The 15,992-nt window shown below is 43.3% G+C and overlaps 1 protein-coding gene across 1 annotated transcript in view; it reads right to left on the reverse strand.

Moving 5' to 3' along the window:
• Positions 1-15,992, reverse strand: part of MTMR11 (myotubularin related protein 11) — a 33,653-nt gene that overhangs the window by 13,899 nt on the left and 3,762 nt on the right. Inside the window, exons 2-6 of the mRNA XM_075193286.1 lie at positions 9,449-9,518; positions 6,018-6,154; positions 4,838-4,910; positions 2,246-2,388; positions 1,592-1,670 (exon numbers count right to left, since the gene is read on the reverse strand). Of these exons, the coding sequence (XP_075049387.1) occupies positions 1,592-1,670; positions 2,246-2,388; positions 4,838-4,910; positions 6,018-6,154; positions 9,449-9,518 (502 nt within the window). The remainder of the gene's footprint in view (positions 1-1,591; positions 1,671-2,245; positions 2,389-4,837; positions 4,911-6,017; positions 6,155-9,448; positions 9,519-15,992) is intronic.

Below are 15,992 nucleotides of genomic sequence, written 5' to 3' on the forward strand. Positions count from 1 at the left end.
CTTCTGTTTCTCTGCTTCGTGCAGAGATGAAATAAAAAAGTTTTACTTAATTTCCATGCTTAATTTGCTGCACCAATCAGGTCCCAGAAAGTGGAGTGAGACTGTTAGAGAGAGTGGGGAGCCTTGTGTATGCGGCAAACGGAGCGTGGAGGTTAAGCAATAAAATCTCTTACTTTGGCACCGCAAACGCCACGAAAAAACTACTTTTGCGTAGAGTTATGCTCGACCTTCGCTGCAAAATGCATTTCGCTTTAACCATACTCAGGAGTCTCAATACTCCAATCAAAAAATATTAGGACTGAAAAAGACAAAGTGGGTCTACGTCACATGTTTGGGCACTGAACTACATCAATAGTTGAGTCAATAGTTCATTATTCCGTGAAGTTTGCCAAAGGCAATAACCTCCTGTTGAATTTGTCTGGTACCTCTGTTTGTACATACGGTCCCGCACACTTTCCTTACTTCACTCATGGTGAAGACGAAAAACACATTGGAGGGCCGACAAACACATAATACTGCAGTGGAAAATCATTTTAATGAACTGCTTCTGTCAGAAGCGGAATTCTCCCATAATCCATTTCTGTTCTCACATCCATAAAGGATTCTATTTCTGAATGCAAGTAGAACTTTGAGAAATCTACCCGCAGAGGTCTCTATCTCCTAGTTGTGCATCCTTCATCAGATTCTAGCAATATTTAAATGGTGTCCAATCAGGTGTCGTCTGCACTGCACTCCTCCTCTGAAAATTGTCTTGATTATTGATACTCCCATTGAAAGTGAACCCTTTTTTAAAATAAAGTGGGCTTCCTAAAGATTCAGTAACATATACATATAAAAGAAATGCTATGTGCTATACGATTTCCTCTGTTGAGATAAAATTATATTCCAAAAGTGTTACCTTACGCACGAGTTATCCTGAAAAACATATTAAGATTAAAAAAACACAAAAAACGTAGCAGATATGGGAGCATCCTCGTTTCAGTCAATCCGATAGACAAGTATTATTATTATTAATTTTTATTTATAGGGCGCCACAAGGTGTCCGTGGCGCCGTACAGGGAGAAAAACGAATTACAATACAAGGTGAGACAGCACAGTACAGTAAACATAAAGCACAGTAACTCAGTAAGCTCAATGCACAGCTAGTGAGGGCGGGGGGAGTATCCGCAAACGAAGGGGCCCAAAAGGAGGGCGCGGAAGACAGGGAGACCCCCAGAGGGGGGAGGAGGGCCCTCAAGGAGGAGGGCTAAGTAGCTGGAGAGCAGAGTTAGAAGTGGTGGAAACAGGAGGAGAGGAGGCCCTGCTCAGAGGAGCGTACAATCTAAGGGGAGGGGTGGACGGACAGAGAAACGCAGGGGAGAGAGGGAGAGTAGGGGGACGGAGGCAGGGAAGGGGAAAGAAGGGGGAGAGGCAGAGGATAAGGTAGGTAGTTAATTGGGAGACTGGAAGGCTTTAAGAAAAAGGTGGGTTTTTAAAGCCCGTTTGAAACTGGACAGGTTAGGGGAAGTCCTGATGGAGGGAGGGAGCTTGATGACGATGAAGTAGATGACGTAGAAATATAAAATATATCCCAGCATGCTCTGTTCCTCACCTAGACTCCGTAACATGGCTCCTTCCGGCTGGACCGCTGAGTGGATCAACTGCTGGTTCTTCAGCATGGTTTTTGTCATCTGGCGTGAGAAGAAAGAAGCGGGTCATTATGTAAGGCACATTATATGTATATATACAGTATATATATATATATATATAATGAGAGTGAAGGGGGGTGCAGTAGAAGAGGAACTCGCAGTCTCCCACAGCAATATCTTTACCCAAAACTAGAACTTAAAAGCAGGCAATATTCATAATATGAATTTATTATTATTATTATTATTATTATTATTATTATTATTATTATTGCTATTGGGCTTGATTCATTAAGGAAAGTTAAGCAAAAGTAAGTAAGGCAAAACCATGTTGCATTGGAGGGGGAGGTAAATTTAAAATGTGACGTCAGATTTATAGTTGGGGTAGGGCATGTCCTAGATCAACTTTAAATTTCAGTGTACAAATAAAGCTATCAAGTATTTGTGTGTTACATGAAAAAACAGCCAGTATTTAACTTATGTGCAAAACAATAAACCAATTTGCACCCCTTGTATTGTAACATGGTTTTGTCCAGAAAGCTTGGGTAAGAAAACGTACTCAATTTTTTTGCTTAACTTTCCTTAAGGAACCTGGCTCGTTATGCTTATTTTTGTCTTACGCTTAAGGCTTCCGTCTTCAAGCCATTGCCACTGAAAAGAAAGTGGATCAGTCGAAATCCTCTGTTGTAGATGAGTAATTCTTCTGGGGCAAACTTCAGGCTGAAGGGGGCGGTGACAGCTTTCACTTTGCTTTGACTGTCCACTAAAAAACAAAATAAGAACAACAGGGGGAGACAATAAGCAAGCGTCAATGCGCAGGTGGAGTGGCAAACGCAGGATTTGTAGAGGGGGGGGTTTCCACACCACGCCGCCAGTGGGCGTGACCAGCATGCATGGGGGCGTGGCTATAATTTTAGACAGTGGTTGGCTGTTCTCTAAGTCTTCCTATCCCCATAATATACATGGGGAATGCAGCCTGCACTACTGTTAGGTGCACACAGCTCTCCCTTTTCAAGCAGAGCTGGGTGAAGAGGTAGCATGGTCCAGCCACCTCAATCCTACAGTGCCCCAGGCTTGGAGGGGGGTTTCCAGGCACTAGTAAACCCCCTCGATTTGCCTATGAGGTGAGTTAATGAATAGACATCGTAGGGCCAAGCCTAGTAAGCCAATAAATCACCACATGACTTGCATACTAGTCCCCCCAAGGGTTACTAATCTAAAATCCTGTCAAAATCCTCTACAGACCTAGGTTAAACCCCACCAATCAAAGTAACGTTATTTGTAGTGGCTCCTAAAAGGCCTTTGTACACCCTATAAAGTTATAGTAAAAAGAGGACATATATTATTATTATATCGACACTGGTGTTGGAATCGTGCAGCAATTTAAAGTATATAAAATAAGTGACTAACGCAACTAAAAAAATAATGTACAAAGATTAAAAAAAAAAAAAAAATGACGTGGCTGGAGCCCTCGGCTTTAGAGTTGTTGGCCGTAGGACTCCCAGAATCCTTCAGTGTTCCATTACAAGCCTCAGAGCGACACCCGAACCATTTTACGATATAAGCCAACAGACGTTATACACTGACCACCACACAGGTCACGACGGGAAAGGACACTCTCATTGTCCTAGGCTGGCAAAATATATGATTACACCGTCTGTCGCTGTGTCCTGGTTCCTCTTTCACATAAAATATTTACAGCACCTCCCTTCGTAATGCTTTATTGCCATAAACAACTCGGTACTCTTACTGAGAAAGCTCGCGGTACTCTTACTGAGAAACCACTCGGGCATTTCTGAAGTTGGGCAGAATTGGAAAGTGGATTTAGAAAAGGAAATGTGGTAATTTCAGTCACAAGAGGCGTTTTATTTAGTATTAACAACTATTTTCGAAAAATAGGATTATGGTAAATTCTGTCTGTGCATACTTTAGACCTACAGAAAGAGGGTATATCTATATTTAATTCTCTTGGATGGTGAATTCTGGGGTTAGGATGGACATTGACACGGGTCCTTAAAAATTTCAGTTTTAGATAGTGTCATGTGGCTGATTTTGAACATGACATTTAGGGCTATATTTACTAAACTGCGGGTTTGAAAAAGTGGAGATGTTGCCTATAGCAACCAATCAGATTCTAGTTATCATTTTGTAGAATGTACTAAATAAATGACAACTAGAATCTGATTGGTTGCTATAGGCAACATCTCCACTTTTTCAAACCCGCAGTTTAGTAAATTTAGCCCTTAGGCTGTGAAAACCCCGATTGGGGTACGCTGTTTCCCATAGATCACATCCGCTCTCAAAATTTGAGTTTATGTTATGACATAAATAAAGTTATTTTTTGTTTCTTTTATGAATACATTTTAGTTTTGAAGTATGCAGGTCATTTGCATTTGTAGATATCATCTGTCCGTCTATATGAAAACACCTCTCTGTGCCTTAAACGGTATATATCAAAGGGCCTGATTCACTAAGACATGCAAAACATTTCTTTTAAAAAAACAGGTTTGTTTTTTACGCCCAGTCATCATTATCATCAGCAGCTATTTCTATAGCGCTGCTAATTCCTCAGCGCTGTACAGAGAACTAATTCACATCAGTCCCTGCCCCATTGGGGCTTAGTCTAAATTCTCCACAAACTCCACACAGATAAGACCATGGTCGGGAATCGAACTCAGTGCTGTGAGGCAGAAGTGCTAACCACTGAGCCACCGTGCAGTCCCCTCCCTGTTCCGCCTATGAGATCGTAGGCTGTATTAAGGGTCCTCTGCGCTATTGCTGCATTCACTGGCGTATGGTCCGATTCTGCGCAGAACGATTTTCTGCAAAATACGAATACGTATCGGCATTTACGTTCCTTAATGAATCAGGCTCAACATGCTTAAATCTCAAGTAAATAAGAGGCACGTATGAAAACCGGTCCATAGGTAACTGTGCAGAAAAGCTACTGTAACCAATAGCAACCAAAGCTTCGCTTCTACTGTCTTGTATTAGAAGAATGACAGCTAGAATGTGATTGGCTGAGATGTTATAGCGCCCTGTGTTGCAGAGTGGAACCAGTTACTTAGGCAAATGGGCCTGTAGGTAAACCAAAGAAACTGTCCGTGATTTACACAAACACACACACACACACACACACACGTGCAATTAGTAGCGTGTAACAATTCCCTGCATTCTGGTCCTCTTGGCATGAGTAAAATAACAGCTCTTACCTGCCAAAATCCTGTCAACGCAGGGTAGGGCAATATCATTTTCATTGTCATACAACACCTCACTGGAGGAATCCTGTCAGAGAACAAAAGTATTTTTTATTAACGCTCGCAGATCTTGTGACTCAGTGTCACAACAAACACAGAAAGACACATAGACACATAGGTTTTCACCCCCCCAAAAAATGCACGTTCCGCATTCTAACGACGGTAATTAGTGATAACCGTTTTGTTGTGCAATAAATGTGAGAGCGAGGGGACATCAGAGGTATACGTATCAAGCTGCGATTTGCCCATTTCAGCAATTTTCTCGGGCGCGCTTTGACCCGCCGATGTAGGAAAGTGCGAGTCGGCAGCAAACCGCCAGTAAAGTGAAGTCAACAAAAATCGTCACGCTACAAACCGCCCTCCCAACTATTGGCCATTCTAAGAGTACAAGCATACTTACCTACTCTTCACAGGCTTCCTCCGGGAGATCACTGAAGAGAGGTGTGAAGGGAGGACGGAAGGGGAGCGGAGCTTCGCGATTCGCGTCATTTTGGTGCGCGCGCCCCAGTGATGTATGTTTGTTTGGAGTCTTTTTGCAGTGGTAAAAAGACCCAAAGCAGGCATCACGTCTCTGGGGGCGGGGCTAAAGTTACGCAAATCGGGACGGGCCGCCACCCTTCCGCCAATACACCCCTCCTTGCAGGCAGATGTTGGAGAACTGCCAGCTCTCCCGGAATCCTAGCCGGAATTTGGAAGTCTCCAGGACATTCCGGGAGAGCTGGTATGTATGAGTACAAGTCGCCACAGGTACGAAGCGGCGGGTTTTGCAAACTCGCCCTAGATCGCTGGGAAGATCGCCAGAATCAACCCGCTGCTTTGGATAGGCGGGATTAGCAAAACGCACCAGCTTTCCACAACTGGCCAGGAGGCGCAAAACAAGTCTGAATTATGAGGGTAATCATGATTTCTTGTTTAGGGGGGCAAAAATTATTATTAATTATCTTATGAATAGATTAGTGGGCCAAATTTCATTAATGATTATATATTTGGGAACATTTTTTTTTAGTTTACTATATTATTGTGGCTGTTTCATTACCAGTGGGGCAATAATCATTTTTTCTCATCATTTTCTGAAGTGGCAACACTTAATATTTCCAGATATAATAAAAAAAAAATCAAAGTTACCAAAAGTTACCTCATGGGAGTGGAGGCAATCTGGTCTGAAAGCAATCCTGTAGCTGGTACAATATAAGGTGCCAAAAACGTCATGGTATCCATCTTTAAAATGTATGCGTTTTCTAACCCTCAGGGGTACTTCATGGAAATGTTCCCCTGTGAAAATGAAAAACCAAATTAATAACATATAGCTTACTCTTGACACATTTTTCTACTAATTTTTCGCTTAGGACAGGAAACGCGACCACGTAGCAAGCACTCACAAAATGGCCGCCGTCTCGCACACTTTTTTACAATATTAATTATTGATATGCAGTTTATACATACACAAGCTCAGCTTTGTCTATAGGGAGTAGTAAATATTGTGTTTCTAAGATTGCATGTAGATACGGTCACTATCAAATACAAAATAAACAATCCACTGCTTTATTGCACAGCTTCCTGTTGTGGTCTGCAGTCAGCATTTCTATCTTTCATGTCACAATATACAATATTAGTTCAAGGCATTTCCGTCTTAACCTTTGTTCAGTAATTTGCATGAAGACACTTTATCTGTGACAAAAAAAAAAAACAAGTGCAGGGCTAGTGCGGGTTACAGCAGCAATTGAAAAATAAGATGTGTTTTTCAATATAAGTCACTGCAGCAGACTGGAAGAAGATTGGTAGTCACCATTTTTCATTGGTTTGCTTCTTCAGGCTGTTTTTAATTATTTATAATTCTACACAATTTCCACAGTTTCATGTGACTACCATGGCAACCACAGTCACATGGCATATGATGTAGTGAGCATAGAGGCTTTGGAATGCCCCTCTATGCTCAGCCCGAACTATAAAATCCCACCCCACTCTCTCATCACATGACATACTGAGAGTCTAAGGGTTATATTTACTAAACTGCAGGTTTGAAAAAGTGGGGATGTTGCCTATAGCAACCAATCAGATTCTAGCTGTCATTTATTTAGTGCATTCTACAAAATGACAGCTAGAATCTGATTGGTTGCTATAGGCAACATCCCCACTTTTTCAAACCCGCAGTTTAGTAAATATAGCCCTAAGTCTGTGTGTGTGTGTGTGTGTGTGTGTGTGTGTGACTGGCAGAGAGACTTTGAAAAGGAGATAAAGGTTTGTAAGAGGACAGAAAAATGGCTACTAGATTCATGCTTAAAAAGTACTTTACTTGCTATTTAAGGAAAAAAACCTTCTAGGTGGGACTGGTGCTTTAAAAAAAAGGTGTGTTTTCTTTTTTTACGATAAAGACCTTTAAACCTTAGTTGTATAGCATATACTGCTTGTAAAATAACAGGCTGTTTATCTGAAAACATTTAATTTCTCACATGTTTGGTGCAAAATTTCCCCAAAAAATACACTCCCGTGATAAGTGAATATTGCATGCATTTTTCTGCACAAATTAATGATCCGGCACATGGGATGCGCGACGGAACACGAAAGGTCAGAGGCGCAGCAAAATACCTTCTTTGGTGTTGCCGTGCGCTATGATTTCCAGCAAAGCGCATGAGATTGCACCACAAGATGACGGCCCATTCGCAGGAGCAGACATTGAGCAGACAGGGGTGTTCCTTGTACGGAATAGGCGCACTGGCATGCCTAATTTCAGTACAATAGTAAAGGCATCGTTGTCTACTCTCCCGGAATGTTTGGGAGACTCCTGAATTTCTGGGAGTACTCCCGGACTCCTGAGAGAGCAGGACAACCTGGCGGATCCTGCCCACTTCGCTAGTGAAGTGAGTGGGGGCAGGGTTTAGCAACGCGATTCTCTGTGAATCACATCCACACGGCCCCGCCCCCTGCTGTAATAGTCTGTAAGTGGTGATGTTTATCTGGGGGGGGGGCAGGGCTCAATGACGCGATTCTCGTGGCCACGCCCCCCAGGACATGGCAGCGATATCTCCCCTCTCCCACCTCAGAAGTTAGTTCTCTGACTGACTTTTCTACTTTGGCCCCCAATGTTTATTTTCTGTCTTTATATACTGTATGATGGAAGTCACAAATTACAAATAAAGTTCTAAAAAAGAATTGAGCACAGAGCGCCCCTCAAGCGCCAGTCCTGGTTGCAGAATGGAATGTGTAAGCATAGGTGCCCATTTTAAATTCTGGGGGGTGCTCACGTAACCCCTTCCCCCCACATGGCTGAACAATGCCATACACAGACATGTTTAGTGGCAACACAGGTATTGGGGTGCACAAGTCACCACAAAACTGGTGCCTCTGTGGGCCGACGAATAAATTAGTCACCTGAAAATGGAAAATTCCGTTAACAGGAAACGAAAATGAACTATGCTTCTAAATAAGGAATACTTTCACTTTTATAAAACAATGCATTTCCATTACGATATGCCAGCATTGCAGAGAGGCAGCCAGGCACAAAACTACACAGAGCAACTGGCCTAAGGGGGGGAGGGGGGGGGCTGTAGAGAGCCTGTCACGGTGAGAGAAACTGCGCTCTCTGTTGTTTTACGCTGAAGTTAAAATCTTACTTGCAAGGTGCGTGACCGGCGCATGTGGGCCGCCACGTGGGGATTGGAACAACGGTCACGGGAAGCCACTTTGTGAAAAGAGGTTGTGGTCACGCATCACAGGGCATGGCGGCCCCGTCACCTTCGGTGGGAATCGTTTTTACGATTACCACTACTCCGACAAGGAGAAGGCCTACAGAGAAAATCCGAAATGATGAAAAACTGAAAATAAACAGACTTACCTTCAACCCGACGCAGGAGATCTCCCCATGTTGACAACATGTGATTCGGATTGGAGAAGTGTTCGGCAGTTCAGGCTGACGTCATCGCGACGTCTGTCAGTAGAAATTTAAAGCAGCAATGTGGGGACCCCTAAGGTTAAGTGTTTAAACTATTTAACCAGACATTGTCGCTTTAAATTTTCTATTGACAGACGTCGCGATGACATCACCCTGCAGTGCCGAACACTTCTCCAATCGGAATCACTTGCTGTCAGCTGGTAATCCAATCGGAGATCTCCAGCGTCTGGTTGAAGGTAAGTCTGTTTATTTTCCAATTGTTTTTTTATAATTTCGGATTTTCTTTGTAGGGCTTCTCCATGTCGGAGTAGTGGACATCTGTAAAGCGTATCCAACCCGTCACCTTCACCTCCTCTAAAAACACCCCTTCATTGCCCGCTAGACAACAGTGACCGGGATATACAGTCAAACTTTCCGGGACAAAGCTGAAAATCGGGATAATCCCACTTTAATCAGGACAATTGGGAGGCACAGTATAGCAAGATATAGAAAATGAAGGTTTTAGTGGTTGCACATGTTTGTAATTGGAAGACATAACAAGAGGTGATTGTTGAGAAGGAGGGAGAAGTCTGAGCGAGAGGGAGCAGGAAGTCCGTGGTGTTACGGGTCTGTCAACAAGACTAGGGTCACCTAACACCCTCTCGCTGCGCACACAGTCTCTTCCTCTCTGTACCCACCTGGCAGGGCCTGCAGGGTGACACCTTGGGCCGTGTGGTTTCTTATTTTTGGAGACTTTGAGTTTCTGACCTGTAAAACAAACATAGCAGCGGTTATCACCGTGATCGCTGTGTAAACATATAAAGTAGCTGCCTTTATTTATAAACCCTTGATCAGCCCTGTAAGTAAGTAAGACACACACTGCATGGCTTCAATGCAATTATTGTTCAAAGGAACCACAGTAAACAGGCAGCAGCATGTGGGCTTGAAAAAGTGGAGATGTTGCCTATAGCAACCAATCAGATTCTAGTTATCATTTATTTAGTGCATTCTACAAAATGACAGCTAGAATCTGATTGGTTGCTATAGGCAACATCTCCACTCTTGCAAACCTGCAGTTTAGTAAATCTAGCCCTTAGACTTTTCTTGTGGGGGTGCCAGCCTCTTGACACTCTAGTTCCACAATGTCCTTTGGGCACCAACCCTAAATCGGGACAGATGGGAGGTCTACACCACTGCAATTCCTTTCTAAATCCCCATTATGGCGTCAATTACATCACAGGTCGGCCACAATGCTGAGAGAATAAATCTGCTGATCTAATATAATACTCATAAGCTCTATCAGAAGTATAAATGTTTTCACACTACACAGGTCTGTAAGGGTTAAATAAGCACGCCCCTTTGTCCCAACCAGGCACGCCAGGCGGGTTGGTCCTACAGGTCACATGACCAGTCAGGTCTGGACATTGTACCAGTCTCCCTTACAGTTATCATCACCAGAATTCCCTCATTCTTAACACTTACACTCATTAACATGTCAATACAATACAGATAGGCCTGACAATTACAGTCACACTAGATGTACTTAGACTATCATCATCATCTATTTATATAGCGCCACTAATTCCGCAGCGCTGTACAGAGAACTCATTCACAACAGTCCCTGTCCCATTGGAGCTTACAGTCTAAATCCCTAACATACACACATAGACCGAGAAAGACTAAGGGCAATTTAATAGCAGCCAATTAACCTACCAGTATGTCTTTAGAGTGTGGGAGGAAACCGGAGCACTTGGAGGAAACTCACGCTAACACGGGGAGAACATACAAACACACAGATAAGGCCATGGTCGGGAATCAAACTCATGACCCCAGGGCTGTGAGGTAGAAGTGCTAACTACTGAGCCACCGTGCTGCCCAGACTATAGAACACAACACACATGTATGGACTGTGCATTTATAAAGAGCCTACTGCGATTTTTGGATGGATGGCTACACATTTGGGGAAGTCTACTACGCTAGACCTGGGGGGATCTAAGTACCAGCGAGCATATATAGCTCTACGGCAAAGGAGCCTGTTTCTAAAAGTTTATCCTGGTCAGGGGAAGGCACGGTAGACCTCGAGAACTTTTTTCATATAGAACATCTGTCAGATCTGTCTGGAAAAGCTATGTGGAGCAGAGATCCACCACCAGCTGTGTAGTTGCGAAAGTCGTCATACTTTAAAAGGCATAACAAATGATTTAGTAACGTGGTACTATGTGAATGAATGCTCTATAACCCGTAACAATCAGACATTCGCTTTGATCGCTCTAGCGCGCGTTAAGCAAACAATCCTTCTTACGCTTAGAATTCCGAATGCAATGTGAAGTATTCAGGGCTTTGGCCCTCTCTCACTGATTGGCCCCCTCTCACTGATTGGCCCCCTCTCACTGATTGGCCTTGTGTTAATGTAATCTAGTCATCTAAAACATTGGCTCTGTCTGCTGAACAAGGGATGGACAGTGTGTGTACAAGTTCTTTCCAAAAGCACAGGGTATGAGTCACTAAGGGCCTTTTTTTATTCTGGAAATTAAAAGTGTTTTCTGTTCTGTAAAAGCCGTTTCCGCAGTTCTGGGAGTCTCCTGGAAGCCGTCAGCTGATCTGTTCCCAGAAGCTAAGCTTAAATGTAAAAATACTGAATGACAAATAGGAGCCAATCGTTCTGCCAATCATCCCACCTGCTGTACCTCCAGACCACATTCTTCTGCTCTTATAAAGGCAAAGAACGCAGGAATCTTTACCATCTCCGCCGGGCAGCTATTCCATACAACTACTATATCCTGTGCAACATGTCAGGATTAAAGAGGTGTCTTAGGCTACAGGTCCAGACTCGCTTTACAGCGCTAGGCAGCCCTCTGGGGGGTGTGGCCACATTTTGCCATGGTCACGCCCCAGGTCCCGCATGTTGGGAAGTAGGCTAAGGGCCCTATTTAAGAAAGGGTCAAAAGTCAGGAGATTAGGTCTTCTCTCTATTTCCCAAAGCCCCCATGGCGGTGTTAACTATTGCCAGGATTCGCCGGCGATAGCTTTTACCGGGGCTCCCAGACTATTTAACAAGGACAGTGGCGGGACATGTACCAACGATGTCCTCCTTGACGACTGACATCTAGGGTGGCGTAAGCCTTGGGTCAGTACAAGAAAAAATGCTTTCATATTGAAATAAGGCATTTCTAATTTAAATTTTTCCTAATTTTTTTCGATTTTTAATGGAAAGTGGAAATGGAAACTTAAGTTCGGGCTTAAGTGTACTTGCTGCTAGTATCGTCGGGAAGTTGAGTATTACCCATCCAGCTGAAACATTTTAAGATAATTGGTAATAATAGATTTCGCTGTGCAACAAGGTTATACATGAGGAGCAATATAGTGAAAAACTAAAAATAGGATGGAGAGAGGGGAAGGAAGATGGGTTGGGTGATGACGGGTCTTCTCTCCATGATTGTACTGGTGGTTGTCATCCAACAAGATCGTGTCCCTCAGTGTTGATATGCCAGGTGAAGCGGGACCAAAGACCATGGTCAACATACAAGGCGTCCAGATCTTATTGTAACGGGCCATAGAGTAGACGTTAGTGTCTCCATGTCCATGTAGTCCCATATTTGTTTCATGTGTTGAGCGCTGGACAGGCACTCTGCTCCCGAAAATAGGCCACACGCCACCAGCAAGAACAGAATGACCAGTTTATTTTGAAGCCTAGTTATGGTGGGCGAATTAAGCCCTAGGATGCGTCCCCCTGGGTCTGCAGGGAAAGGGCGAACTTTTATTTTTGAGATCAGGGAAATAACCGCTGACCCGACGGATGTTTTTTTATGAGCAGGACCAAGAAGAGAGCCTCTTGACCCGCGTCCTCTGCAACACAACGGGGGTGCCAAGGGGTAGACTCTCATTTGTTGGGCGTGTCAGGGTGTGGTCTCTACATGAACATCAATCTGCAGCCTTCTGAGAGCATTTCTAATACCTTGGCTTCTGAATCGTCCCGGAATAATGTAAGACAGAGGAGCACCACCATGATAAGCAACATCTGCTTTCTCTGAAGGACAGACCGAGCAGCATCAGGAATATATTGTTTAGCTCTAGTAACACATAGGCTTTTATATTTGTGGCAGGACCTCATAAAAAAAATCAGACATATATACCAATTTAGAGTGAAATGCTTTTTTTGCAGATATATATATAGATAGAAAGTAGCTTGTAGTATTGCAACCAAGTGAATGCTTGGGCAAGTTAAGTTAGAAGAAAATGACTTAATCCTTGGGTGAATCCTCCAATCAGAAGCCGTCTTTCATTCACGGATCTGTTCTGCTCCAGGAAAGATAAGAGCGTCGCCGAAGTTGATTGGTAGAAGACGGCTCCAAGTCCGTGGTGAGCAATGAATTCTGGGTAGAAATGGCTGACCATTGTTACGCTCAGATAAACTATTTGCCATCCACTACAATGACAGAACATTTTCCATCATCATGGGTGTTGTCCTTTGTATGACCACATAAAAAACTGAGAACAGTGAGATTCTATAGGTTTAGGTGTGTGATTTAGACGCTCCACCAATGGAAACAGAGGATCCTGTATATTAAATACTTAAATATTATATATGTCATGTCTGATAGTGCCAAGCCTGGTCCTAAACCTTCTCTTGTAAAGGATATCTGTTTGTGCTAAGAAAAAACATGTACTTTTATAGAATAAAATAAGCGGAAAAACTGCGGAATTAGATGTTTAATTTCTTTTCTTTTTTTTTAAATTGCACTAAAAAAATGGCAGAATCTGATTGGCTGCTACGGGCAACACCATTAGTTTGTATAAATGTATTCAGTAATTGCATAAATTCTAATATATGGAGTTGGTGCAACCCTTCATTCAAAGAAGTAGTGGCTTACAAAATTACAGCGTGGATGGGGCCCTGAGGGAGGGTTGACTTAGGGCGTTCCGCGTGGCCAATCCTTGTCTCAGGAATTTATCCCTAATAAATATGTTTGTACACCATTAAGTTTGAAGGGAAGCCTAACAATAATTCAGCATGAACACAATGCGTGTTGTTTTACTACTGCTCTGGGTATATTCTTGTCTGAGGTTAGGACGTCCTTTTATGTTCTGAGCTGTCTTGGCTAAGGTGTAGTTGCAGACGTTTACAGGGCTTTCCAATGGAACAAGTGGTATCTTGTATGTTCAGAAACTGTATGCCGTGGTTATGTTGTAACCGCATCAGCAATGCTGAGAAAATAACATCTCCGCTAAAGCCCGCAGTCTATTTTTGGCTGTAGTGAAGAACCAACTTCGACATTGACTGGGGAAGGGGGGGGGGAACTTTTATTGAAACTAGCGTAGAAGAAAAAAAAAATGGCGTTGGCCAGTGTAGCCAATCAAATTCTAACTGATTTTCTACTGCGGGTTGGAAAATTAAAGCCAACGTTTCGATTGGTTGCTGTGGGCATCATCGCCTCTTTCGTTTGCAACAGTTTTTTTTTTATAAATAGCCCAAAGTTTTCAGATTCATGAAAAACCTTGACACTAAGGGGTAAATGTACGACGGAGCGTTTTCTGCAAGTAGCCGGAAATCGGCGACTTTGCGGGGAAAATTTAAAAGCGGCGATGGCTTATAAAGGCAAGTTTGCCTCTACAATGGCATTACGCCCACTCAGAAGAGGACTAAGATCTGCTCATTACGGAGCCCAACAAGGGCTTCGGAGTTGGGACAACCCAGCATTAAAAGTCACCCCTCACCTCCGGGACCCCAGGTTTAAACAGCCCAGGGGGTAAATGTATTAAGCTGAGAGTTTTCCGGCGGGTTTGAAAAGTGGAGATGTTGCCTATAGCAACCAATCAGATTCTAGCTATCATTTTGCAGAATGTACTAAATAAGTGATAGCTAGAATCTGATTGGTTTTTCAAACCCGCCGGAAAACTCTCAGCTTAATACATTTACCCCCTGGGCTGTTTAAACCTGGGGTCCCGGAGGTGAGGAAAAACCTTGACACTAAGGGGTAAATGTACGACGGAGCGTTTTCTGCAAGTCGCCGGAAATCGGCGACCCCTCACCTCAGTCACCCTCAGTTTTCCGGCGGGTTTGAAAAACCAATCAGATTCTAGCTATCACTTATTTAGTACATTCTGCAAAATGATAGCTAGAATCTGATTGGTTGCTATAGGCAACATCTCCACTTTTCAAACCTGCTGGAAAACTCTCAGCTTGATACATTTACCCCCAGGTCTTGCTCTGATTGACCACTGATTAGGAACAGGTAAGCACTTTGAGTAATTAAACATCCTTGGGATTAGATTCTCAAGAAATACAGTCCAAAGAATAATTGTCCAAGTGGTAGGCAAGCAATTCAACAGGCCACCAACACGGGTTGGCAGGTTCAGTTCCAGACATCCCACCCATTGTTCCTGATGCTGTACCTGACTCTAAAACAATATCAACAGAATCAACAATACTTTCCATCACGTACTTATCTTTTCCATCAATATCTAATGAATTAGATGCAGGAAATGTACCCACTAGGGGCTCGATAGAGCCAAGCGATGGATATTTTATGGAATTTTAAACTAAAAGTCGCCAAGTTTATTTCCGCCAAGATTTCAAAGTGCCCAAGAAACTTTCGAACCAATTTTGAATCTTTAATTCCACATTCTCTGTGGGCAGCCACAGAGAGATCAGAAAGATTTTGGTCATCGGACAGATTTCTCTAGTGCCTGTAGGACGCATTTTTACAGCAGCGTGTCCGAACCTCTTGTAGGGTGCAATGAAGCAACTCCTGGCTACTTTGTAAGGCTGTTCATTGACAGCTGGAATAGAAGTAGCATCAGGAAGACCAGAAATGAGAGCTAGATGATATCTGTAAAACGGGCTTTCGAATGTGGGACGATGCTGAGCAATGTCATATGTAAATTCTTCTGTAGGTAACATGTACATCCAATCGTCGGGAAGATCACTAATAAAGCATCGGAGGTACTGCTCCAAAGTTTGACCATCAGACCGCACGTGAAATGAAACGTGGTAGGGAGACCACAAGTGGGGATGAAGTTGGCAATTTTAGAAAGACTCAAGCAATTTTATTAATAACCAGTTGAAAAGTGGCATTTCCTCTGGAATTGGGACGTACAACAATTATATCCATGGAGGTGGACCCCAAGGCAGTGAAGGAATAGAGTGGAGTTGAAGTAGACATCTTGGAGGAGCATGGAGTCTAATTCTGAGCCCAGGAACTCACATAGTTGAGGACATTTTCATGGAAGTTGGACCATGGA

The sequence above is a fragment of the Mixophyes fleayi genome, chromosome 12 (genome assembly GCF_038048845.1).
Source record: "Mixophyes fleayi isolate aMixFle1 chromosome 12, aMixFle1.hap1, whole genome shotgun sequence".
Taxonomy (NCBI): Eukaryota; Metazoa; Chordata; class Amphibia; order Anura; family Limnodynastidae; genus Mixophyes; species Mixophyes fleayi.